The sequence below is a fragment of the Lolium rigidum genome, chromosome 3 (assembly GCF_022539505.1).
Source record: "Lolium rigidum isolate FL_2022 chromosome 3, APGP_CSIRO_Lrig_0.1, whole genome shotgun sequence".
Classification (NCBI taxonomy): domain Eukaryota; kingdom Viridiplantae; phylum Streptophyta; class Magnoliopsida; order Poales; family Poaceae; genus Lolium; species Lolium rigidum.
Window position 1 is genome coordinate 12,492,309 of NC_061510.1, and position 25,963 is coordinate 12,518,271.

The following is a 25,963-nucleotide window of genomic DNA, read 5'->3' on the forward strand; positions in this document are numbered from 1 at the left end:
TGTGGGCAACTGGAGACACCATGGCATGGTGAACTACTACTTTGGATTTGTTAAAAGTGATGACATGTAGGTCCAATCAATCAATCAATCATAATGGCAAAATTGATTATATACTAAATGGAGATGATAGAATGGTAAAACTGATCGATCAAATGAAAAAATTAAGATTCAAGTTGATCATAGTGGCGGGAATGATAAAAACCCAACACATATTATTAGAGGGACCCGGGGGGGGGGGGGGGGGAGTACTTCACCCAGCCGTCGTCCGCAATGCCTCCTCCACCGTATATATGAGCACACATTTGGTTCCACCGATCGCCATCGGATGCTCCTCCGAACATTTCGCCGAGTCCAACATTTGACACTGAGTCTTCCCTACACATACCCAGCGCCTACATAAGCCCAGCTGCGCCAGCAAAATCCAATCCATCGAAACAGACGGGCAAAAGCCATCCATTCTATTGTACTAGTACTAGGTTGCAAGCAATAAGGAGCAGAATCCAGCGAGTAATGGTTCCGATGGTCAAGCAGGGCGTTGCGGCGAAGGAGATCAGGGCGGCGTACGTCACGTTCCTGGCCGGCTCCGGCGACTACTGGAAAGGCGTCGTGGGCCTCGCCAAGGGCCTCCGCGCCGTCAACTCAGCATACCCCCTAGTGGTGGCCGTGCTCCCCGACGTCCCCGAGGCCCACCGCCGGGCCCTGCTCGACCAGGGCTGCCTCGTCCGCGAGGTCCAGCCCGTGTACCCGCCGGAGAGCCGCACCAAGTTCGCCTGGGCGTACTACGTTGTCAACTACTCCAAGCTCCGCATATGGGAGCTCGTCGAGTACGAGAGGATGGTGTACCTCGACGCCGACGTCCAGGTGTACGAGAACATCGACCACCTGTTCGACCTGGAGCAGGGCCACCTGTACGCCGTCAGGGACTGCTTCTGCGAGGGGACGTGGAGCGGGCAGTGCCGGGACAGGGTGGCGTTCTGGCCGGAGCCGCCGCCGCTCTACTTCAACGCCGGCGTGTTCGTGCACGAGCCCAGCCTCGCCACCGCCAAGGCCCTCATCGACGAGCTCGCCGTCACCGAACCGACCGCGTTCGCCGAGCAGGACTTCCTCAACACGTTCTTCAGGGACGTGTACAAGCCCATCCCGCCGGCGTACAACTTGCTGATAGCTATGCTCTGGAGGCACCCCGAGAGCGTCGACCTCGGCAAGGCCAAGGTCGTGCACTACTGCGCCCAGGTACGTACGCGGTACACCGCCGGCCGTCCTTGTCTTCTTGAAATTACAATCAACGAATTAATGTTTCCATGCCATGCATATGCAGGGTTCGAAGCCGTGGAGGTTCACCGGGGAGGAGCCAAACATGGACAGGGAGGACGTCGAGATGCTCGTCAAGAAGTGGTGGAACATCTACAACGACGAGAGCCTCGACTACAACACCGCCGGCCACCCTCTGGGAGTTGCTCTGACTGAGGCCGGCACCGTCAAGCACTTCCCCGCGCCCGCCGCGGCGTAGGCTCGCCGGCTGGCGTGGGCTGGGCGTGCACGTTCGGTGGTTGGTAACTGGCGCTCAACACGAGGTACCATAATCCCATGAATGATGACGAGTAGCGGTAGGAGTACCTGTTTTTGTACTGTCGAACGATCTGTAATTGTGCTGTGTGTGTTTTTTTAGGGTTCGCAAGAAGTCTGTAAATACATACGCATATCATATCTACGGCTAGTAGATCCGCCTGCTATGTGGAGTAGAGTACGATTTGCAAGTAATAAATTAGGGTGTGATTAATTATGTGGCAGCGGTGTCCGAGCTCCTTGTGGTTCGTCGCTTGATCGACAGCACATCGCTTCGAGGGGGGCCTGATCGACCTCCGCGCCATCGACTCTCCCTCGAGCCCCAGCTTCTCCTCGCGCGAGGCTTACCGCGCCCTCACGCCGGCGCACCCCGTCGACACTGGGGCTCGCTTGACCTGATCCCTCCGGATCCCTACCAAGATCAAGATCTTCACGTACCTCGTCGACATCGACCGCCTGCCTGAGCACGCGGGCGAACCTCTTCTACAAGAGTTGTGCCCCCTCCGATGTGTGTGCCGCCTGCACCTCCCCCAAGACTGGGAGGCACCTGTTCTTCGACTGCCCCATGTCTGCGGCAATTTATACCCGGTTGGATGTCCCAATCCCGGTGGGCAGCTGCTCCATTTGGGACCTTCCGGCACTTGCACAATAACCCCGCGGAGCTTGGCAGTTCGGGATGGCGGCGATCCTCTGGTCCATTTGGAAGTCCCGCAACGACCTCGTCTTCAACATGGTGACCCACTCCACCACCTCGACTCTCCGGAGGGTGTGCGACGACCTTGCCCTTTGGATATGGCAGCTTCGCCTTGCGGATCGCGCGCCACTCGACGGCGTGCGGTCCTTCCTTCTTGCTAGATCTATTGCTTGATACTCTCTCCCCCCTTATATCTCACCTTTGTACATGGACCGGCTGCTTGGCCACTTTCGGGAATGAATAACGAACTGTGGGGATCCCCCTGTCCACCTCGAAAAAAAATTAATTATGTGGCATCCATACAATTTTTTTACCATCGATTTGTTTTGTTTAGGACATAGTAGATGCATATGCTCATAAATCGTACCTACCAATCCTTATGAATGTAGGCATGCACACCATAACCTTATAAGCACCTTCGAAAAACTAAGTCCAATAAACTCATCCTACGGGTCTTGAGATCGACGAAGTCACCACAGATGACTCGCTATCGATGGAAATGTCATCTCCCATTAAATTATATCTCACCTTTATAAGACACCAAAGTGACAAATCTATGGTTTCAACCAAGGTGAGGTGAGGATATCACTGCCCTCCTAATCATCTAACCATAGGTTGGTAGGAATATCTCTTGTACTGCGTGAACCTTTTGTTTTGCTACAACTTGCTTGCAATTTCAAAATTCTAGTTGCAGCCAGAATTAATACTAAAGAAAATCTCAGTTGCATCTCGATTTTCAACTAAAAAATCAAAATATTTTTACCATTGTTCTATCTCATTGGAGTTTAGTTTTATGCAGTTGCTACCTATCGATCAAGCAAGAAATATTTCAGTGTTTGATCAAATGATCCTAATTTTCTTTCCTTCTTTAAACAATAAGAGTCAGCTCATGTTTGTCTATTAGTTTCTTTTGCTATTTTTGGGTTTATGCTGGCCTTTTTTTGGTGTTCATATTATATTTTTTCCCTGCGTTTTGGTTGGGCCCATTTTTATCTATGGTGTTTTTGTGTTTTCTAAATTCTTCTACCATCCAATTTTTCATCCTTTTGTAATTGCAACTGTTATAATTTTCCCTTGTGTGCAATTGCTTATTTGTGTGCAATTGGAAACATATACCTTTTTTTATCACAATTGCATGTAGATGCGCAATTACGCATATGTGTGCGATTTAAAATTCTTGCCATTATTTGTGTGTACATATATGTGTAATTGCATATATGCAAAACAAAAAGTATGTATTCTCTCCGTCTTACGAAATTTGTCTGAAATTTATCAAAATTTAGATGTATCTAGATGATCTAAAACAACTTTCATGAGACAAATGGAGTTTTTCTTATTACATGTGTGTGTTCGAACTTCGAAGGTATCGTCGCATGTATGTGTAACTCTACGAACCAAGAGAAAAATCTACGCATAATTTTGCTCGTGGACACACAATTGCATATGGATCTTTAATTGCACATGTATATATGCCAAAAAAAAATTTGTTTGTGTAGTTGCATTTTTCCATTCCCTTTGTAAGAAAAAAGCCTAGTTTAAAAAACCCCATAAACAATGAAGGAGGGGGCAAGTGGATAGAATTTCAAAGAAAATGTTCGATCAAGCGCTAGGAGCCTCCTTACTCTTTATATCCAAAAATACTATGCAACAAATTAGCGTGCACCTTCTTTTTGTAAGGGGGGAACGGAGAATTGCTACCTAGAGTCCTAGAACGACTACATATGCCCCTGAATCCATATCCGTGGAGTATTGACGTTCGTCCTTCCTCATATAGTCTCGTAGCAACAGGACACGCGACTTATCCGGTGACATGAATAGCTAGGCTGTCTAGATTTGATCCGCGAGCGTGCCCAATCGCTGTCGACACCGCCGTAGAATACTCAAGTAAAGAGGCCAAAACTGTGCCGCCTTGTCGAGGATTGGGACGGCTCGATCCCATGCATGTATGCTGCTTTTCCTCTCGGACATGTCGAGATCTCATAGGTCACACGGGCCGGGCCAGCCACAGCCAACGCCCGCCGACGAGCGGCAGATATAGCCGTCGTCGTCGTCGTCCACGACACTAAGAGCATCTCCAGTCGCGTCCCCCAAACCGTCCCCCAAACCGCGTCGGATCGAGCGTTTGGGGGACGTGTTTTGTTCGTGCCGCGTTTGGGGACGTCGCTCCCCAGCCGCGTCCCCCAAACGCCGCCCCAAATGAATATTTGTGCAGGAAAATAAAGGTTTTCATTCAATTTCGATTATATATTACAAAGTTTGAATGAAAACGGCTAGATTTCATCTAAACCTAGGCTATCGACCGCCCGGCGGCGCGTTCGACGGCCCCGCCCCGTCGTCGCCTCCCCTACGCCGCAGCTTCTCCTGCGCGCGCCTCCTCTCCTTGCGTTCGGCGGTGGCCGGACGGTGCCGCTCCCGCCGATAGTCCTCCTCCGCCCTCCCTGCTGGGCCGCCCGGAGGGAGAGCTCGATGGCGCGACGAATCCGCGCCTCTTCGCGGGCACGGGCGTCGTCCCCGGAGCTTCTTCTCCGACTCGAAGGACTCGACGAGGGCGCGTTGCTGATCGGCCGTCTCGTCCGGGTGCGGGGCATCGTCGTCGGACCGGTCCGAACTCGTCGTCGTCGTCGTCCTCCACCTCGGTCTCCTCCGCCTTGGCCTCCTCCTCCATTGGCGCCTCCTCCTCCACATCCGTTGGCGCCTCCATCATCGCCGCCGCAAACGCGTCGGCCGCCGCCAACCGCTCCGCCCGCCTCCCCCATAGCGCCGTAAGCGCCGACTCCCGGCCGTCGACGCTCCTCCGCCGTCGCTCGCTGCTGGAGCTCGATCGACTCACGCCGCCGGCGCTCGATCGAGTCACCCCGTTCACGGAACAGCGCCTGCCGCTCATCGCGCCGGCGCCGGCGCTCGTCGGCCCATCGCTGCTCCATCTCCTCTCGGTACCGGCGCCGTCGCGCTTCTTGTCCCGTCGAGGCGTCGAACGCCGCAACGGTGTCGCACTGTCTGCTCCTGCCACGCTGCTGCCGCCGCGGCCTCCTCGGCTGCGGAGGCGGGGGCGGGCGAACGCCGCTAGATCCGCCGCCTGCTCGCGCTCACGCCGCTGGCGGGCCTCTCCTCGAGTGCCTCCTCGAGTGCCGCACGCCGCTGCCGGCTCGTCAATGGAGGAGACGGCGGTGGAGGGAAGTGGCCATCGCCGGGGCGGTTCGCCATTGCCACTGGTGACGGAGGAGACGGTTGTGGAGCGACGAGGGATGTGTTTGATGCCGGCGGGGTGTGGTGGCTACCATTGATGAGCCGGGAGACCTTTTATAGACGCCGGCGTCGGGAAGAAAGCGCGGGAACAGACGAGAAGAGGCGGGAAGATCGCGCGGGAACGGGCGGTGGCGTGCGAACGCCGGCGACGCGTGGAGGCTGCGCAGCACCGACGAGACGTCTCGCCTGCCCCTCCGTCGCCATTAAGGCAAAGATGCCGCTGCGCGCGAATAACTTCCGTCGCGAGGTAGGCGACGGTTAGGTTAAAATTAACTGTGCCGCTGACGCGTCGGCCCCGCGCCTCCTCGCCTCGCGTTTCGTTGTGTCCGGCGTCCCCGGAGCGTCCCCTGTGGGACGGGGACGGGCTCGGGGCGCCGGACACCGTATCGGGCCGCGCCGGACAAAAATGGGCTTTGGGGACGCGGCTGGAACGCTTTTTTTGTCCGGCGCGCCCCAAATCCCTTTGGGGGACGGTTTGGGGGACGCGACTGGAGATGCTCTAACGCCCCCACATGAGCGATCCTAGTAGCATGTCTATACTATACATGCATGGTACGGTGCACTACCCAATCTTATCCACCTTAGACTAGTCATAGTGGGGAGTAACATAGAGTACTAGTAACATGCATATGTTACTACCTTTTATAGTGGAGAGTAACATATGTGTGGTGTCATGCAAACTAATATTTATTATGTTGTAGACTCATGTTGCCTTGAAAAGTGTGATGTTATGATAACATAGCTAGTTACCAACATAGAGTATCATGCAGAGGTACTATAGAGGTACTATCATACACAAGTATCATATGCATGATACTACTACATGATACTTACCACACTATGACTAGGGGTGGACTAACGAGCTGCTCGGATCGTTAAGACTCGGCTCGTTAAGCTCGTTAAGCTCGTGATCGTTAAGGCTCGAATCATTAAGCTCGTTAAGAATAACGAGCTGAAATCATTGTTCGGTTCGACTCGTTATGTTCTTACGAGCGCTCGCGAGCAGCTCGTTAAGGATCATTAAGGATGCAATGCTAAGAAAACAAGTGTGCATTGCCTGGTGCGGAAGAGCGGAAGCATAGGTTTTTAGATCCTACTATAGGAGTTTCAAGCATGGTTAAAGAGCACTATTTTACTTGGCCCCTTCCTACCAAATATTTGAGATAACTAAAGTGACTCGCAGTCAAAACTGGTGAAGCCTAGCTTGTTACCGATCTTAACGAGTAGCTCACGAACATAGTCGGCTCGATTGTTTAGCTCGTTAACCTTAACGAGCAAAAATTGTTGCTCAGCTCGACTCGTTAACAAAATAAGCCGAGTTCAAACGAGTCGAGCAAACGAGCACTCATTTAACTCGCCGAGTTTCGAGCTTTTTTCCAGCCCTAACTATGACCAGCCTTATATAAAACAGGGACATCGATCAACACGAACACAGTTCCCCACATGACCATCGAAGTTTCCAGAATACATAAAACAGATAAACCAACGCGAACAGTTCTCCTGCATGTCCGTTCTTCTTTCTAGCAGTGCAACTTTGCACGGGGATTAGTGTTGCTAACTCTCAGTTATTCTTCTTCACCCCTACTCCCTTTTAATTAACACAACATTGATTCGATTCAAAATAACCTCTATATAAAAAAAGAAGCATGTGGATGATATGATTACATTTTAACTATTGGTTTTGAGTTTTCTTAGCTGTAATTCGCCGATTCCGTGTTTATGTTTCGAGACCTTTTGACCAAATTTTTTCAAACTCACCACACATGGTTTCGCATTCAAAATTTTCTTCGAGGAGTAATTTCACCTCGCCATTTCGCAGAACTCCATATGTTGTAAGTTTTTTTGTATCGGTGACCGTAAACAATCTGCACCTTGCCAATATATTGTAACTTTTTATGTGTGCCAGTTTATGCTTTTACTATAACTTGTGTTGGCTAATCTCTTACTTGTCTCTTGACATCTTGTTGATGAAGGAAACGGACCTGGTGACTGATGCACCTCTATCCAGCCTCTTGTATCTCTCGGACTCACATAGTTTCCAGCCAATCAAAGGAAGAGGAGAAATATAGAGCTGTTGAAGTGAAGCAATGGCAGTAATCTTTAGAGGGAGGGAACTGGGATAGATTGATAGCCAACTAATCGAAGTAGCTAGTACCATATTGTAATGGTATTAGTAGTGGTGGTTGGATAATGGTGGTAATCCCTGACAACATGTTCTCCCTAGGATCAGTAGCCCGATCGAGGCGCGCCATGTAGGTGTAGCCAGCTTCATCGCCGACCTTGTTGTCATACGCTGGAAGCTTCGGGGTCTCGTATTCAGCCTTGTCATGCATGTAGGAAATGTAACCACCGTGGCCACTATCGACGGTGACATGTTTGTCTTTCCATGCGCTGTCGTGGTAGGCCTTGTGCTCAACTTCGTGGACGGCGGCGTGGGGCTACTCGTCGTAAGTGAGAGGTCAGAGGTAAGATTAACATGTAGAGATGGAATGATAGTAAACTTGGGCTCGTATGCAACCAATATCTCAGTTGGGCCACAAAAACCTTCACATGCCACCAAATGAAATGGATAATATGGCCCAAGGACCATTTCAGATGGGACATGCCCCCAGGGACTGCACCCGGGAGCTCCAAATAGGTGCAAGCTACCAACATGTACACCTCAAGCTTCCCTCAACTATTGGGATTACACATGCATAGCCGATAGCCCGCAATAGAAAATAGTTACTAGAGTGTCTCTTAGGAGTTTGGCAGTGTCACCGTTTTGTTGGTGGCAATCCGGTTCTCAACTTGCCGGCGGCAAGCAACCCACGGTCAACAATAGCAGCATCTGAAAGCTCTCCCCCATCAAGATGCAGCCGATGCAGCGAAGACCGACATGTGTAAGTGTCCCCTAAGATTTACTATGTAATCTTGAGTTTTAATCAGGTTGTACCTCCTTTAGGGATTGTTTTGTCTATAAGTTGCAACGAGCCTTAATGATGGATGAAAGAGTATCACATATGGTATATTTTCTGAAATCCTAAACCACCATATTCCTTTTTTCCTACTAATATAATCCCAATTAACAAGGTGATATTTATCCAATATTATACCAAAAGAAATGTGAAATTTGGGAATTAATAGCAGCAATTGCCCATTTAGGATATTTTAGGAACGAGAGCAAATACATGGGAATACGGCAATGCACACTTACAAAAGCACCAACCTTCTTCTATATGATAACAACTTACCCATCCATCCAACAATACTCTTAATAATTTTGTCAAGTATTGGCTGCAAATCCTCTTTTCTTAACTTCGAGAAATGCAAAGGGACCCCCAATATAAGTAAAAGGGAATTCACCCATCTTACAACCAAAAATTTGAGCAAACAAATTAACTTCAACATCATCAACATTAATAGTCAAGAGGACTTCAGTACAAGTTTTTTTTCGTTTTTTCTACTCTCTTCGATTTATAACAACTGTCGGGACTTGGATCTATGCAGCTTCTGTCAACAGTGCAGGCTCTATCTTTTTTTTTAACATAAGGCACAAGTGCCCAGCTTTAAATTAATAAAGCTCCAAACGGCCAAGTTTTGGTACATGGTGCTAACCGGCTTACAACACAACGGACACCAAAAGCACAAGATAAACATAAAGCACAGCTTGTCGATGGTGAAGCCTCCTCACGAAGCCACCAAGGAGGAAGCCGCACATGTTCGAGAGATCCACCTGCTGCCTTGAGGGTTATCATCGTCTACATCACAGAAGATGGATCCCTTCCCTCTCGTCCTAGCTCGAAGGACGCCGAACCGTCAGAAGCGACGGCCCCAAGGAGGAAGCGACGCACATGGCACCGTCGTCACCCAATCCATTGGATTGTAGGTTTTCACCCGGGAGCATGGATGGGGTGAGGAGAAACGCTTAGTGGGTTTTCTAAAAAAGTGCCGGCGGCGGGGAGGGAAGTGCAAAAATGCCAAGGGGAGGCAGGTGGCCGGATTAGGGTTTCCCGGGTTGGGCCAAGCTGGGCTGGTCGGGTGTGCTAGGAAGGGTGCCGGTTGGGCTGGGCTTTGCCTGGACGGTTGGGGTTCTCTTCTGCCTTTTTTTATTTAAAACATTTTCATTTTTTATTTTCCTGTTTTGTTTTAAAACCATTTACAACTAGTTTTTAGACCAGAAACTAAGCAGAGAAAAGAGGACTATTATTTGGAATAAAAAGAGGAGAATAGTTTTAGCAATAAAATAGAGTTTAATAAAATAATTTTGGAGTTTCAAAATATGCATGATGTCATGATGATGCATAAAATAAAAGAAGAAGAAAATCTAATAGGGGATATTTCCTGGGCTGCTACACAGAGAACCGCCAGGCAATGCTGAGAATCTAGGTCGAGTGCAACATCAAGGGGAGCACATAATCATGCTAATTTAACAACTCTCTTCTCTAGTGAATGGCCGGAATTGTAACACCCCAGGTTTCTAGGACACGCGAGTGTAGAGTTAGGATTTGTGCATACATCTTAAAAAGTGGGGGGAAATTTTCCGCTTCGATTGAAAACTCAAAGTGAGCGAGAACCTTATATGAGTCTTGGTGATTCAAGGTTATCATCTTGGAAAATGTTTGGTTTCGAGATAATCTTTGTTGATATTTAGCGGAAAAGTTAAAACATGGAAAAGATAACATCCCAGGTCATTTGAATTCAAAAATTTGAATATTGAGTCTTATATTCAAATTTGAATTCAAATTATCATATAACTCAAATATTAGAGTAAAGAACTTGTGCAATAAAGTAAAAGCACATTGTATTAATAACCAAGACATTACATTGTCTTCACACATAATTTGGATAAAAAGAATATTGCAAATTTGAATCTTTACAAATTTGAATACAGTGAATAGTAAACCTATACTAAACCTACACTAAAGATTCTTCAGTCTCTAGTCTTCAAACCAGCACACATGCACAACTAAAAAGACATGCTAATATTAAAATATTGCCAACACCATAATGGTGAGGCATTTTAATGTATGAGCTTGATAAATAGACTAGGAATAATCTTAGAATCTTTGTTTGGAAGAAGAAAGGCAAATCAAAAAGTAACACAAGAAACCAAAATAACCATGTAAATGGTGAAGTGACAAATGACCAACAACAATAAGAGGGACACTGCTCAACATCCAAATTTACTGAACTATGAAGCTAGGCAGAGAAGATTAACAGCACCAGGAACACCATGAAAGTAAACAAAGGAAAAGGTGTCAAGCTCATTTGGAATTCAAGAAAGGGCAAACAGAACAATAGATAGGATTTTGACACTAATAGTCAAGATCATTAACAAATCATCAACTAATTAAACAACAATGGACAAGTGAATTACCAGTAACCATCAGATAAGCCAAACACTTCAGTAATTTGTGACTCTAGAAAATGGTTAGCAGTAATAAAATAAATATCTTGAGTACAAACAAGATAACAGAGTGCAAGGCAAGTAACCAAATGTGCTCATCCTCAAGGGGTGATGAAAAATTTATTACTGAAACTTGAACCAGAGAGAGTACCCACATAGAAGCATATGAATCACCTAAATACATGCTGAGAGGTATCAAGCATTTGACAGCAGCCAAAGCATGATAAAACGGAGCAATCGACCAAGGAGGACAACTCCAGATCAATCACACCCATTTGGTTGTCTACCGAGGAACAAAATTGACAGAAAAATACTTCACACTACTCAAGATTATCCAGAATAATCTCAAGCATACCCAAATCATCCAATAACCAAAATGGTTAATTAGCTCTAGTGGTATACCCAAATCATCCAATAACCAAAATGGTTAATTAGCTCTAGCAGATGAAGCAGCTAGGAGGAGCATACTATCCACAAGAAGCAGGTTTATCAGAGCTAGAAGACCAGCGTTTGTCTACAAATAGCAGGTTCAACTCAACCCAATAGATATAATGACACTAATGATGATCAAATGGATCATACACCAGAAAATGGAACCATAACACTTGTCCAACCTATCTGATGGTTTGAGAGGGAGTATTTTAGCATCATTTGATCCAATGGTCGTAGCGAAGCCAAGCAAATACAAGCACCTACAGCAAAGCCGCTAACACTTGCAGCAGATAGCATTACTGGGCACACTAAGTAACCAACCAAGCTATGACACAAATACAAGCATAGCTAAGTTATTGAACCAAAGTAAATCATCAGAAAGGTATTTTTCAAGCAAAAATGTGTAACTCTTATTTTGGTTGCATCCATGCCGCCACAACCCCGCTTGGCGTGCAGCAAACCACCATCTGTTCACTTATCTACAGGAAGAAAATAAAGATCATGTTACTACTTTCGAAGGTGTACTGCCGTATTTTTCTGAAGAAATTCCTGTCTATTTTTCTGATGATCCGATGCTGGGTATCGTCGTGATCAAGCCAGGCGGAGTCAGATCGGACAGACAGTATGCTATGCGCAGGTAACAGGTCGTCCTCCGCGTTCATCGGAGGCTCGCAGTCCGGTCCGCGTAGGTAGTTTGAATCTCTGAAACGGGTATCCGAGGAAGTGCACCCAAATCCCGCGCTTAATCCGGCAGGAAATCCATACAGGTATCCTATGCCTACGCACGCCGTTCGCCCGTCGGTTCCATCCGATCGGTTGCATGCTGTGTTTTTTCAAACACGCCCGGAGAAACACGTCTGCTTCCTGGCGTGAAACAAGGCAATTTCCAAGCTGCTTCCTCTCTTCCTCCACGGCCAGCCTAATCTGTCGGGCTGACCGGTCTCCTCATCTTCCTTCTCCTACAAATACGCCGCCAGCACCGCCGACCCTCCTCTCCCGCACACCAAATCAAACAACCTCTTCTATTCAAACTCGCCTCGCCACCACTCTCCCTCCCTCCATCTATCCCGATGTCGGCCTCACCCGAATTCTGTAAGCCCGCCGCCGTGCCGGACTACACGGCGCGTCTCTTCGTCGCGGCCGACGAGGACAACTCCTACGTCTACAGGACGCCGACGGGCACCCGAATCAGTTATCTCGGGGATCCCGCGACCTGCCCGCCGGCGCCGAGGAAGCCGTGCCCGCCGCCGGCCTCCGCATGCCGGAAGCGTCTCTTCACCGCCGACAATGTCATCACTCTGCGCTTCGACGACCTCAAGGAATCTTCAGCCCTGCCTCGCTCTGGGCAACCGGCAGCGCGGCCGCTCCGAGGACGAGCTCAGCAGCAGCTACAGCAGAAGGGCAGTTGGCACCATTTGAGATGACTGCTTAGGGCTAGTGCCAGTACTAGTTGCCAATCGTATCGATGCGTAAGCCTTAGGTATAAACTGTTCATGCACGATCGTAACCAAGTGATCGTACGTGAACAGTATACTTGCATTTTCTTAAACACGTACGCACCCTCTGTAACGATCCATCCTAAATTCCTAATAATAAGATTATTGTTTGTCTGTTTCTTACTTTCTTTGCCAAATAGGATTGTTGTTCGATTTCATGAATTTGTATTGTAATCCTCGATCGGCTCCTCCGCTTGAGCGGAATGCACTACAGGACAAGGGAACACTAGGTCAAAGCCATGTAATGTAAAACTCAAACTAAACTTGTTTGGCATAAAATGAAAAAAAAATGTTTTATGTTTCCTCATAAGGGGACACAGCCCATATCCATGATTTTACTTTTCAAAATCAGATCTGATAGTAGTAGATAAGATGATGAAGAATATTTCTGTATGGAAAGAAAAAAATTATCCATTTTTTTCCATATGTACACTTACCAAATGATGCAAACTTTTTTGATGAAAAGTCCATGTATCTAGACTACGGGCCTACGGCCCGACTGAAACCCACCACTTTCTCCCGGTCTATTTACTTTTGCATCCCGACACACCCCCTCTCTTCTCCGAGGTCTGGCGTCCGGTGGCTGTCCCACTTGGAGTGAGAATGGGCGGGCTACATGGCTTCTAGGTATGGTTTTCAACGAGATGCCGGTCTTAGGCGATGGATCTTTCTGTCGATTTTGACAAAATTAACCTAAATCTGGAAAGATCTCACAAAATAACCTGGTTTCGATTTTTTTTTCACAAAATAACCTTTTGTTTGGCTCCGCACCAGATGGAGCCATGCTCAGTACCACAGCTCCGTCTTAGGTGGAGCCAAGCTGATAAGCACGGTGTCGTCCCAGGTGGAGCCAAACTCAATAGCACGGCTCTATCCCGGGTGGAGCCAAGATCAGAAGCACAATGCCATCCCAGACGGAGCCAAGCTAAGTAGCACGGCTCCGTCCCAGGCGGAGCCAAGCTCAATAGCACGGCTCCATCCCAGGCGGAGCCAAGGTCCTTAGTCGGTTTTCGACAATAATTGGGAGTGGTTCATGCACCTAGCGATGACCAAAGGTTATTGAACCTAACAGAGAGGTTTGCATTATCTCAGTCCGTCACCAAGGGATACTCAACACGCTTATTTTCTATTGTATGTTTATTTTCATTTGGATGGTTACGTGTGCAAATTAGAAGATGTACCATAACAAGTTTCTAGTCTTTTCGGTTTGTTCTTAACTGTTCCTTGACATTACTCTTTTGAACCAGGTGACACATCAACATAGAGTGTGATCTCGGTGTGGTTCGTATCTCCGACGTCGTCGTCATACATGTCCTCTCTACCATCATTATGGTGATAGAGTAGAGTGATGGAAGACATAGTATATGTTTTGTATTTTATAGAGTTTTATCAATTTGTTAACATATAAACTATTGTTTATCATGAAATATAACTTGTCATAGATTTTGTCATCTACCCATGCTGTATATTCTATTTATCTTTGCAATGTGCTTCCTCGGTAGCTTGAGATGCTTTTTATCATGAAGTATAATTTGTCTATTTATCCTTGCTATATATTTTAATTATTCTATTAGTCTATTTCTTTTTGCAATGTGCTTCCTCAACAGTTTGGGTTCCTAGGTGCGATCTAGTACCAACAAGCATCAGGTTGTAGCTCACAACCACAAACCGGAAGAGGGTCCAGGTTCTCTAGGAAATAACAACGAACCGACGGACGTGTATTAACCAATCATCAGTATAATAACCCGGAGAGGATCCAAAGGCACCACAAAATTTCTCACATGCGCCTAATAAGTACTGTCAGCAGAGCGTGTTACTCTCGACGGGTTTCACGCGCCCGTCGGTGAAAATTTTGCACACATAGCCATCTAAACGGAAATAAGCATAAAATAGAAAATAATTGTCTTAAGTATCACTTGGTGGTGGTTCAAGATGATGCAAACCTCTTTGTTGAGTTCAATAAACTTGATCCTCATTAGATGCATGAACCACTCCCAATTGTTTTTAGAAAACGGCTAAGGACCTTGGCTCCACCTGGGACGGAGCCGTGCTGCTTAGCTTGGCTCCTCCTGGGACGGCGTTGTGCTTCTGAACTTAGCTCCACCGGGGACAGAGCCGTGATTTTTAGTTTGGCTCCGCCTGCGACGGCGTCGTGCTTCTTAGCTTGGCTCCACCTGAGACGGAGTCATGCTACTGAGCATGACTCCATCTTGTGCGGAGCCAAACAAAAGGTTATTTTGTGAAATCTTTTCAACACCAGGTTATTTTGTGAGATCTTTATAGATTTAGGTTAATTTTGTCAAAATCGACGATCTTTCGGGTCATACCCAGTGCTACCTGGGACCTATTCTTCTTGCCAAGGTTCCCCCAGCGGTCGGAGCTGAAGTACACTTGGGCATTTCTCGGGCTAGATCGGGCCCTAAAAAGCCCAAACCTAAATTAATAGGCCCGAGCCCGACCTTTGGGCTTACAAATCAGGCCTGAATCCAGCTTGAACAAAAAAAAGCCCAGCCCGACCCGAACTAAGCCAAAACCATGTTCTCTGCAAGCCCGAACACGGCTCGGTCCGACTTTCGGGCTCCAAATTCAGGGGTGAACCCGACATGCAAGCCTGGTCCGCCCGGGATTTTAGGGCCGGGTCGGGTCATACGGGCTGGGCTGCCCATGCCCAGGTGTAAGCTAAAGGCGGTGGGGAGTGGTTCTCCAATGTGTACTCCTCCAATAAGGCACTTGCTAGTAGTGGCGGTCGGCCGGGGTTTGCGCGTTGGGAACAGATGGCTTCTTCTTGTTGTTTTTCGAGCGCGGAGGTCCGGCGGCAGGTACTGCCGCCTGTGCCGGATCTCGGTGGTACTGTCCGACTCGCGTCGAGGCACTGGCGGGACAGGCACCCGCAGGTAGCTAAGCCGCCGTCAGGCAGGTGGACGTCCCCCGGCCGGTGGCACGGCATCCAGTTTTGGGACATGAGCTGCGTCATTTCGACGGGGAGCAGCACCCTGTTCAGCCACTCATCCTTCTTCATGCCGCTGCCGGACGCCTCGAAGTCATTCTTCTTCCCCGTGGCGATGTAGTGACGCGCGGTGGCGAGGGTGGGAGTGGAGGTGTGGACGACAACAGCATGGCCGTACCGCAGGTATGTGCAGCCTGTTCGACCGCACAGGGCCTCCCGATTTAGAGGACCTCCAAATTAATATGTTAAACTAGTACTCTAATGACCCATTTTGTTTAATTGGACCTCAATCATTTCGATGAGAGATTCTACGGAGTACTATACTCCACTAAGGCTTGCCATAGTGCTAGTAGTATCTTAGCTAGTACGTAGTATCATGCATATTGGTCCCATAAAAATGCTAATGTGGCAGCTAATTAAAGAGGAGAGAGGAGATTAGAGTAACATAGGTGGATTCCGTATCATAGCGCATATTACGAGAAAAGTTAATGCCTAACAAATCTTGTACATAAATTTACACTGAGATTCTAAAAAGTAATAAATATAGCATATCTATGATAGTACTCCATGATACCACCGGAAATTCAATTCGGCTCCCGGGTGCGTATGCTCCACTATAGAGATATTATCATACACAAGTATCATATGCATGATACTACTACATGATACTTAGCACTATGGCCAGCCTAAGGCAGTACTAGTGCTTAGGAAATTTGCAATCACATTAACTCTAAAGGCCCCCAAGCCACCCACGCCTCTTTAGAGCAAGAACAATAGTGTAGCCAGCAGCTGGCTATAGTGGTTTGCCATGTCATCTATAGCTAGCTTGGACTAGTCATAGTGGGGAGTAACATATAGTACTGTCATGCATATGACACTACTCTATGTTACTACCTTCATAATGCATAATAACTTAGATGTAGTATCATGCATGAGTGTATTAATTAGCTTGTAGACTCATTCTATCTTGAAAAGTGTGATGTTATGGTAACATAGCTAGTTACCACAATCATCTCTTTCTTCATTTAATATCATGTCATATCATCAATTTGCCTAGTTGACAATGCATGTAGCTCTATGTTACTACCTTAGTTACTTCCACTATGAGTAGTCTTATAGCCATCATGTACAATAGTTGACTCTAAAATCTACTACTTTATCAAAATTATGGCCCACCTTTCACTCTCCTAAAGTGTCTAGGAGCACGCGCTAGAGCTGGCTCTTGCATTAGAGCCCACTTCTCTCTCCTATTCTCACTCCTCCAACTAAACCAAGATATAATATTTTATTTTTTATAGCCAACTGACTGTACCTTATTGTATCGAGAGATAAGAGCTTGATGAGCAACCCAAACAACCAAACAAAAAGACTGTACCTTATTGTACTTGCTCTTACCCGTATCTTCTCTTTCTCTTTCATCGCGAGTGCATCTAATTCAGTTTAGTCTTCCAATGAATATTAAGATTTTGTCTCAATGATTTTTATGAAGAACTAATTGAAGATTCATTTTTGAAAGATGTCATGTTTCGACTAAAAATTAGCACTTTTGAATTCTTAGATTGCTTTTTCACATGATGCACTTCTTTTAATTTATTTTACCACATACTACCTCCATTCCTATAAATAAGACGCACACACATTTCAATGTGAACCTTGACCAAATAAATAGGACAACAATATCACGATCATATAATACATAAGCAACATTGTTAGAATCGTGTTGGAAAATACTTTCTAATGATACCAGTTTTATATCAAATATTTTTTATATACTTCATCCTGAAAAATATGTTTCAACTTCATCAAAACTTGAATGTATCTAAAAACTAAACTCATCTAAATACATGTATATCTGCATAAAATTGAAACATCCTTTTTAAATAGAGAGATATATAGATTAATATTTTGTCAAAGATAAAATACGAAAAACAAGGGTGCATTGTTTATTGAAATGGAGTGAGTAGTATATATAAAATCATTTTAGTTGCCAATGATCATGTTGAGGTCCTCTATTTCTTGTTTTGCTCAGGGCCTCCGTATTCTCAGGTACAGCCCTGGACAACAGGGATGATGCCGGTCGCCTTTTTAAAGGTCGGGCACGCGCGGGACACGATGCAATTGATGGTGGCGCAGAAGTCCAGCCGTTGCTCGCTAGGCCTCGTGCGCTTGCAGAAGACGAGGCGACGGTACTGATGTCGAAGACTGTGGCGCAGACGCTGAAGGGAAGGCCACCGAAACGACGATTGCGGAAGCGATGCGCTCGAAATAGACCTCGCGCCCACTGCCATGCGGGCCTGTGGGAGCGGCGCGACCGCACAACGTCCACCAAGACGCATCCTATGCGCAAATTTAGGCCGCGCTTGCATCTCGGCAGACAGCCCGTTCATTATGCGTCGAACCGCTGAGTTGGAGTGCACGCGCACTTTTTAACCATACAGTCCGAAACGATTCGCTCCGTTTGCGTCACCCGTTAGAGACGGCCGTGTTTTCGAAATTATCATGTGTGTTCACACCCTGCTCTGAGGTGGAGATGTTTTCTTTTGGTAAATGAGGTGGAGATCTCATCCTCCACATTCCGCGCACGCGCGCGCATCCAATGCTGGGTGTGTGATCATGTCAGATTACGCAGACCGACGTTAATCAAGCAGTCAGCCATATCCACGTGGCTGGTCGGCCGACTAATTTGAATTCCGAACACAGACGAGTTCCAAGGAAGCAAATCACAGCGCGGTTCGCTTAATCCTCGGCGGCGACATCGCTAGGATCCTATGCTCCTCCGCTGTTGCTATACCGATCTTTCAAACCAAACCGAAAATACTGAAACCATACCGCGATACTGTAGCCTGCCAAGGTTGTACGCGTTGTTTGCTCCGAAATCCAAGAGAAAAAAACGCCACCTGACGTTGCACGACGTGATGGGTCAGCTGCTAACAGAAACAGGGCCCCATGCCTTATCGTGGGCAGCAAGGGGATCAAAAGCAAACCGACCCCGCGATTTCCAGTCAGCTTCCCGTCGGTCGGTTCCTTCTCAAGCACACGTATTCCCCGTTTCACACGCTGACCGTCGTCCCTGATTCTCCTCCTACATATACTCCAACTTCCTCCAAACCCACACCACAATCCATCATTTTCAAACTCATCTTCCTCTACTCCTCTCCCTCCATCGCCCTCCAAGATGTCAGCCTCGCCGGAGTTCTACAAACCCGCGGCGCCGCCGGCCTACTCTCCGCGCATCCTGCTCGCCGTCACCGAGCCAGCCGCCGACGACTCGTGCTACTACGCGTGCAGCACGCCGACGGGCGCCGGGATCAGCTTCGCCGGGGACGCGGCCACCTGCCCGCCGGCGCCCAGGAAGCCGCGCCCGCCGCCGGCGTCCGCCTGCCGGAAGCGCCTCTTCGCCGCCGGCGACGTCGTCACGCTCCGCTTCGACGACCTCGAGGCCATCTTCCGGCCGGCTCCGTCGCCGCGCTTCGACGGGCTCGCCACCCGTGCTAGCAGGAACCGTGGTGCCATCTTGAGCTGATTGCGTAGCTGCACTAGCCGTAGTCAATACGTATTTCATTGCGTTTATCTTAGTAGTCGCCGATATACTCTGCTTACGAACGAACCACTCCTCTGTAATGATCCATGGTTACAATAATAAGATTTGTTATTTAAGATTGTTTGCATCCTTGTTGGTCTCTTCTGATTGCTGGTACAGATCGTGCACCGCTCTTTAATCTGCTCCTCCATTCACTTGTTAACTTGTTAAGTATACAGAAGAAAAGGGGGAAGAATTGTCAGAGGGAGGGCACTAGCCGTGGGCAAGTGCAAGCGAAACACAACAACTGTAAACTACTCCCTGAGATGGAAAATGAAAGGATTAATTTCTCCTTTGTATACAGAGCATCCATGCATTTTTTTTAAAACCAGTCTATAGATAAGATACAAGACTATGGATGGAAAGAGCAATTATTTGGTCCATCATACAATTTTTTTTAAAATTGTTTCCAAATCAGACGATATTTCTGCAGCCCTAAAATAATGAACCTTCCAATCATATATATATCCCCCATTGATTGAGGGATGTTCTTCTTTTCTTGGGGGAGATTGAGGGATATTCGAAAATTCCTGTATGGAGTGATTTGCTCAGCCAGCCCATTTTGGATTCCAACCTAACAATTAGGCCTACTCATCAATCAGCTGACCGTTGACTTCAAACGTGAGGAGACTTTGACCACACTAAGCTGTCGATTTTGACAGTTGACTAACTTCTACGAGTGCCATTTTTTCCAGGTTCTCCCTCTCACTTTGTTTTGTTTCGGTGCTGCAGTAAACTTCAGTCGTTGCCCGCAACTTGAATACTTGCACGGAATGTGACTACTTGCCCACAAACGGCGAGTGTTCAGTAATAAACCCATGAGCATAATGGAAGGAGATAAGAAGACTGTAGCAAAACAAGTAGGACCACCTCAGTTCAGCAAGAGTCCAGTGAAAAATCTAAGACCATAGTTGAGCGAGACGAATACAGTATAACAAAACAAGTCAATGTTAGGACCAGCTCAATTCAGCTGATGGAATGGAACAACACCAACCATCAGGCATTCAGGTTCCACAGTCATGTACCAAGGAAATTACTGATTTTATTCAGATATACATACGTTACACATGTTCACAGCCGCTTATTTATTTTAGGCTAAGACTGTATCAGGGGACACTAATTGCTGTCATCTGAGGCAGCATCTGTCTACGGAGGAAGGTCATACTAATAGTAATTATTATTATTATTCTGCAAGCCAACTATTTCCAGTTAAGCTGCTATCCACATGGCGGTGAGGAGAGCTGACCGCTGCGCAGGCCTATTTCCATCAGCTGGTGTTCCTGCCTCCACAGCGAGCTGATGGCACCCCTGGCAGTTCGAGCAAGGAAAGTTCTGCAGATTTATAGGCTATATGAGTTAGGTGCTGTCTGATGATCCAAACAATTCGTTTACGCACTACAGTGTACATGCAAAATAGAAACATGCAGCACAGAAGCCCAGATGATTTGGGCAAACCTCTCATTGCTCGCTGTATTGTTCCAGGTACTCTTTGATCATCAGCCTTTCTTCTTTTGTAAGAGCAGGGTTTTGACCAGTCAGCCGCTCCCTCATTTCTTGCTCCTCAACGCTCGTGTCGTCCCTAGAGACCTGCAAGGAAGGAGGATGTGAGCTCTGCTGAAATAGTGGAATATGCAAAACTTCCGTGGATTTTGGAGGATTTCTTGCCTGTATGTAGTTATTCACATGGCCATCAGCATTTGGTTTGGTCTTCATCTCATGTTCGTTGCACAACCAGTTGCCATCCACTACGTATTTGTACTCATACCGTCCTTCCTTCAGGGAAACACACATACAGAAGGTGTAAGATGCATTGAGCTTAATGTTACAGGCTGATTGTATTCAAATGTAAATGCTCTTGGTATAATAGTTAGTTCAATACTCACAGGTAACTCCCTCTCAAGAAACCATGCTCTTTTCTCCTTATCATATGCCAGGGGAATTTTCTGTATAAGTACAAGAAATTAATATAAGACATACAAATAAATCAGCTAATAGTGCCTTATGTGTAACAAAACACATTAATATCGTAGATTCTACAATATATAAGACATAGTTGAAGAATAAACATACCTGTCCCCACCCAATGTCAAGCCCCGAAATTTCAACAGAAGAACAACTACCATTTTTCCACTTCAAAGTGATGCAGTTCTTTGACAAACCCGTCAGCTAAAGAATAAGACAGTCATCACTTATAGAACAAAGATCCAGGACAAACAATTATATCAGAAATCTGTTTTATCTTCCCCATCATATCATAACTACATACTGAGAAAACAACATAGTGCTCACTTACAATGTCAGCAGTTGCCAATTTGATGGCTTCCAACTTTGGAAAGCTAGGCCTTTTGCTCTACAAAGTAAAAAAATGGTTGGATTCAAATTATGGAAATATAACAAAAAGATAACTCACCCTTTGGTAAAATGAACTTAAATCTACTGTAGAAGACGAATAGAGAGGTGCAAAGAAGCAGCTGGTTGGTGGATATTGGCATCAACAGTGCACACGTATTATATAAAAAAATCATTTCCCTACCAAGATTTTTGTACATTCCACAATGGCAATGAAAAGGTTCTCAAGTTCCTGATACTACCTGTAGTAGTCGATGTCCTTCGTTCAGATCGTAACCAAGAATCCAGAACATATATGCTAGCTGAAATTTTGCAAAATGTTCAAAGAATTAGACAACTATTAGTTCATAAGATTATGGACAACGCCAAATCGTAGTGGAACAGCTGGATAAGAATATGAAGACACCAACATAAGAGTCAAGTTACCAAAGCACCTTCTGCAAACTGTACATTTTATTGACTCCAAATAAGATGATTACGTTACTATCTAATGAATCATGAATTAATGATTTCAATGCGGTAATAACATTAGCTATCTGGTGGATGGCACTTCTAGCAAATGCATTTCTACATGTTTGTTTCAGTTACTTCTCTGCCTTGTTTTTGTGTGGGTGGAGACTGGGGATAAGATTAGCTCAATCCAGAAGAGACAAAACCATCTAAACCTATATTGGCACATCAGAACATATATTGCAGAACGGTAAGTGAAGAACTATGTGAACCTACTGCCACGGCAGGAGCTCTTCCAAGTCCGGCTGTACAATGTATATATGTTATCCCACCATTACGGCTGGCAAGCTTGTACAATTTGCTAATCACAGCAGGAAGCCTCAGTCGCAAATCAAAAGCATCAAAATCCCTGGTTTAGTTGAACGTTAAACCAATTTAGAACATCAAATATGTGCAGCTCAAACAATGAAAAACATGCCTCAATGCAAGGAAAAGGTACACAGCCATATACATACTGGTTGATGGAAATATGAATCATCTAGCTCAGACCTATAAGTATTGAAATGTGGAATGTTTGTGATTGGATTGAAATCAGAAGCAAAGCGTTAAAAACAAAGATATTTTTCATCAGAGTTAATTTTTATAGTAAGATTATGTTACATTTCTGAAATATGTCATATTGTGTATGTATGAGATTGGCAGGAATAAGAATAACACATACTATAAAAGGATAACAATAAGATAATCTCTCTGAAACTAGAGGACAGCTGAATGAACACTAGAACTTTATCAATTCCAAGCAAGAGGAACACTGTCATCTTCTTCAAGTTAACTACTCCTTGAAACAAGGAAATGCATAACTGCATTTGGCATCATGCCAAATTCTTAGTTCCAGTTTTTATGAGCAGCCATAGAAAATATAACTTTTAATACCTAACTTCTTCACGGCAGTGCTCAATGTCTTTACATTCTAGACAGTAGTCTTGAATTGCACTGATGTCAACTCCAAAATATCTAAGGAAAGTGGTTAAGGATGGAACACATATATTCATAGTATGCAAGCAGTGCAAGTATGAAATAATTATGCCGTTAGGATAAAAGTAAATCATGTTAAAACATGTATATACACATTGCACATAATAAAATACCTGCAGATAAAATGCATGTTTAGATAGAAAGTTGCAAAGTGAATTCTGTAACATTTTCTTGCATATATAAAAATGCATATTTCTATGACTCAGACTCCATAATACTTGTTTACAGTTTTGGCAAATAATCTAGTAAATATATTTGTTCATTTGCACCAGAGAAGATGGCAGAATGATTTTCAATGGTAAGGATACTCAAGGTCTGGATCCTGCTGCAAGCAGAATACAGTTTTCACACCAATCTCACGAAGCTTATCAACATCAAGTGGGCTCTGCACATGAGACCAGATAGTCAGATGGAGCCAAGAGGTGTAAGATTATTTTCCGAAAGGTTGAGATGGGAACCTGTAAGCAGGAGCCTACGATCAAGTCCGGGCATATAAAATTGTAATTCATTCCAAGCTCATGCCTATACGTCAACACTAGAAATGACATTTGGAAACAAGGAAAAGTTTTAGGAATGAGTGTTTGTAAACATAAGTTAGCAAAAAAAAGGATCATACGACATGCAATCATGTTCTACAAATTTGCGCTTCACTGGTGGTCTGAAGGTAAGCAAATTTTGAGAGCTTCGTGTCAATGACAAGATCCTATACAATGTACTGTAGAAAATAAAAGGGAACAACGTGATAGCACGAAACAGGGAAACTTTCATTTGAGTAGCTCCGATCCTCTACAAGGCCAGCTGTTGAAATACTCTTTCTCAGATAACAGGAGTAATAAGACACAAAAATACATTTAGATGAGTAAGAAGCTGTTGCTAAAAATCTAAAAGTCCATAAAGGGAAACGAAGAAAAACATAACGAAAGCGTCAAAGTAGGATAGAGAATATCAGTTTCCTCTGAATGGTTCAAATCAAGCAATATAATAGACTAATAGCTCAAGTCAGCATTTCGACGGAGACGTCTACACGAGTTGGACCGCTTCTCAGTTCCCAGCTACTCCTACCATGGGATTAATTAAGCAGCAGGGGACTAATTAAGTCGGCAACCAGCCAGCCCAGTCCAACTCAACACAACGAGTACTACTAGTAAGCTAGTAGTAGCGTCTAACATTGCAATTAACACTGGATCAGCTACGCAACTGTGTCATGCATGCTCTCCTTACCTGCTCCCATGGCCTGCGTCATGTTGGTGCTGTAGGAATCGGACTTCTCCGCGCCTGGCTCCAGCGCGCTGCTCTCCGCGCTCGAGGTGGACGCACCGGTCGCCTGAAATGGGCAGTCCGCAAACGTTAGAACAGCGCAAGGAATTTTCACTGGTACACCACACGGGATTCTAGCAGCGGATCATCTGGAACGGAAATCAGATTGCGGCAGAGGACGTTGCGAGAAGAAAATGCTTACGGTCTTGACGGTGTTGGACCGGCGACTCCCGCCGCGAACCATGGCCTGTCCAACCATCCGCGACGAAGAGGACCAAATTAGAGAGCCCGATCCGCGGCGAAATCAAATCAAAACAAACCAAAAAAAAAACGCAGGAAATGGGAGAGGCGGGGCGGGGCGGGGCGGGGCGGGCTCACCAGGTTGAGCGGCGAGGGCCGCCTCATCGATCTGGATCCGACGATCGGAGGCTCCCTGGGCGAGGCGCAAAAATCAACCACGATGAAACATTTTCCGACGGAATCAAAAGAGTGGGTGCGGCGAGAAGCGCCTCCCAGGCCGGCCCCGCGTCAACTTACTTGAGCAGGTGCTGGAGGCAGTTCATGTCGGCGGCGGCGCGCTCGGCGGCGACGCGGAGAGGCGGAGGCGGGGAGCAAATATCTCGCGAGCAGCAAATCGTCGGGGAGGACGGAGATGAGGGGAACGAAATGGTGGGGCCCGCTCGCTGGCCTGCCTGCGTGCGTGGACCGGGTCTACGGACTGCTCGCGTGACCGTGGTCTGTGCCGCGCGGGTGGGGTTTATAGGCCGGGTGCAGGGAGGTTTTGCGCGATGGGGAAGGCGCGCGTCGCTGGCTAAATCGGGTGGGGCCCACTTTTAGCCGTGTGCTTTGACCCGTTCCTCTGCCGTCGCGTGGGCGAGAGCGATCGGGCGACGGCGACGGGTCGTTCACGTCGGGAACGTACGGCGGCATCGGACGGCTCCGGGGCCGGACACGTGGGACGGGGTCGGCCGTTGGTTCGGGGAACGTGTCAAGTGTCACGCTCATGCTCACGCATCATGCTATCTTGTTCCTTTCTTCAATTTCATTCGTTCATGATGCCTCCCATCCCATCACTATTATTTTGCTTGTTTCTCCTTAGGTGCCACAAAAATATATGATATCATCAATCTTTTTTGCTACGGATATATAAGAAGATAAACATATATACTCCATCTGATCCATAATAAGTGTTTGTGCTTGTTTAAATTTAGACTTGCATATACATAAGCTCTCGGAAAGTTGGAATCTCCCACCAGATTTTTCGTCTAAGATTAATAGATTGGTGAGTACTACATAACTGCGTTTAACAAGACTGCCATGAAAATTTGGTGGTCTTGTTTTTTGTTTACCGAAAGAGCTTCCAAGTTCCAATAAAACAAATTCCATCCGTTCTAACAAGCGGCGAAGTGCGCGAAGATGATGTATGACAGAACATTTGGGGGTGGTTCAGCAGCATGACAAAGTGAAGGCCGGTTCATTGGAATGTTGGTATTGTTTTGTTGTTGTTGTTGTTGTTTATAGT

The 25,963-nt window shown here is 46.3% G+C and overlaps 3 protein-coding genes across 3 annotated transcripts; 2 read left to right on the forward strand and 1 right to left on the reverse strand.

Annotated features, from left to right (window-relative positions):
* Positions 1–510: 510 nt before the first annotated feature.
* On the forward strand, positions 511–1,510 carry LOC124694594 (galactinol synthase 1-like). Its single transcript, XM_047227561.1, has 2 exons — positions 511–1,233; positions 1,319–1,510. The coding sequence occupies exons 1-2, from the start codon at positions 511–513 to the stop codon at positions 1,508–1,510; spliced, it is 915 nt and encodes a 304-aa protein (XP_047083517.1).
* Positions 1,511–18,793: 17,283 nt separating this feature from the next.
* On the forward strand, positions 18,794–19,427 carry LOC124694597 (cyclin-dependent protein kinase inhibitor EL2-like). Its single transcript, XM_047227564.1, has one exon. It carries the CDS (start codon positions 18,946–18,948, stop codon positions 19,291–19,293), a length of 348 nt encoding a protein of 115 aa, XP_047083520.1. The 5' UTR covers positions 18,794–18,945; the 3' UTR covers positions 19,294–19,427.
* A 945-nt stretch (positions 19,428–20,372) lies between these two features.
* On the reverse strand, positions 20,373–25,019 carry LOC124701188 (phosphoglucan phosphatase DSP4, amyloplastic-like). Its single transcript, XM_047233239.1, has 15 exons — positions 24,979–25,019; positions 24,820–24,874; positions 24,644–24,688; positions 24,406–24,508; positions 23,643–23,719; positions 23,493–23,569; positions 23,083–23,163; positions 22,426–22,558; positions 21,942–22,001; positions 21,644–21,700; positions 21,421–21,516; positions 21,234–21,293; positions 21,016–21,123; positions 20,806–20,937; positions 20,373–20,682 (listed from the first exon to the last, which is right to left on the reverse strand). Exons 1-14 carry the CDS (start codon positions 25,002–25,004, stop codon positions 20,809–20,811), a joined length of 1,107 nt encoding a protein of 368 aa, XP_047089195.1. The 5' UTR covers positions 25,005–25,019; the 3' UTR covers positions 20,373–20,682; positions 20,806–20,808.
* Between the last annotated feature and the right edge of the window lie 944 nt (positions 25,020–25,963).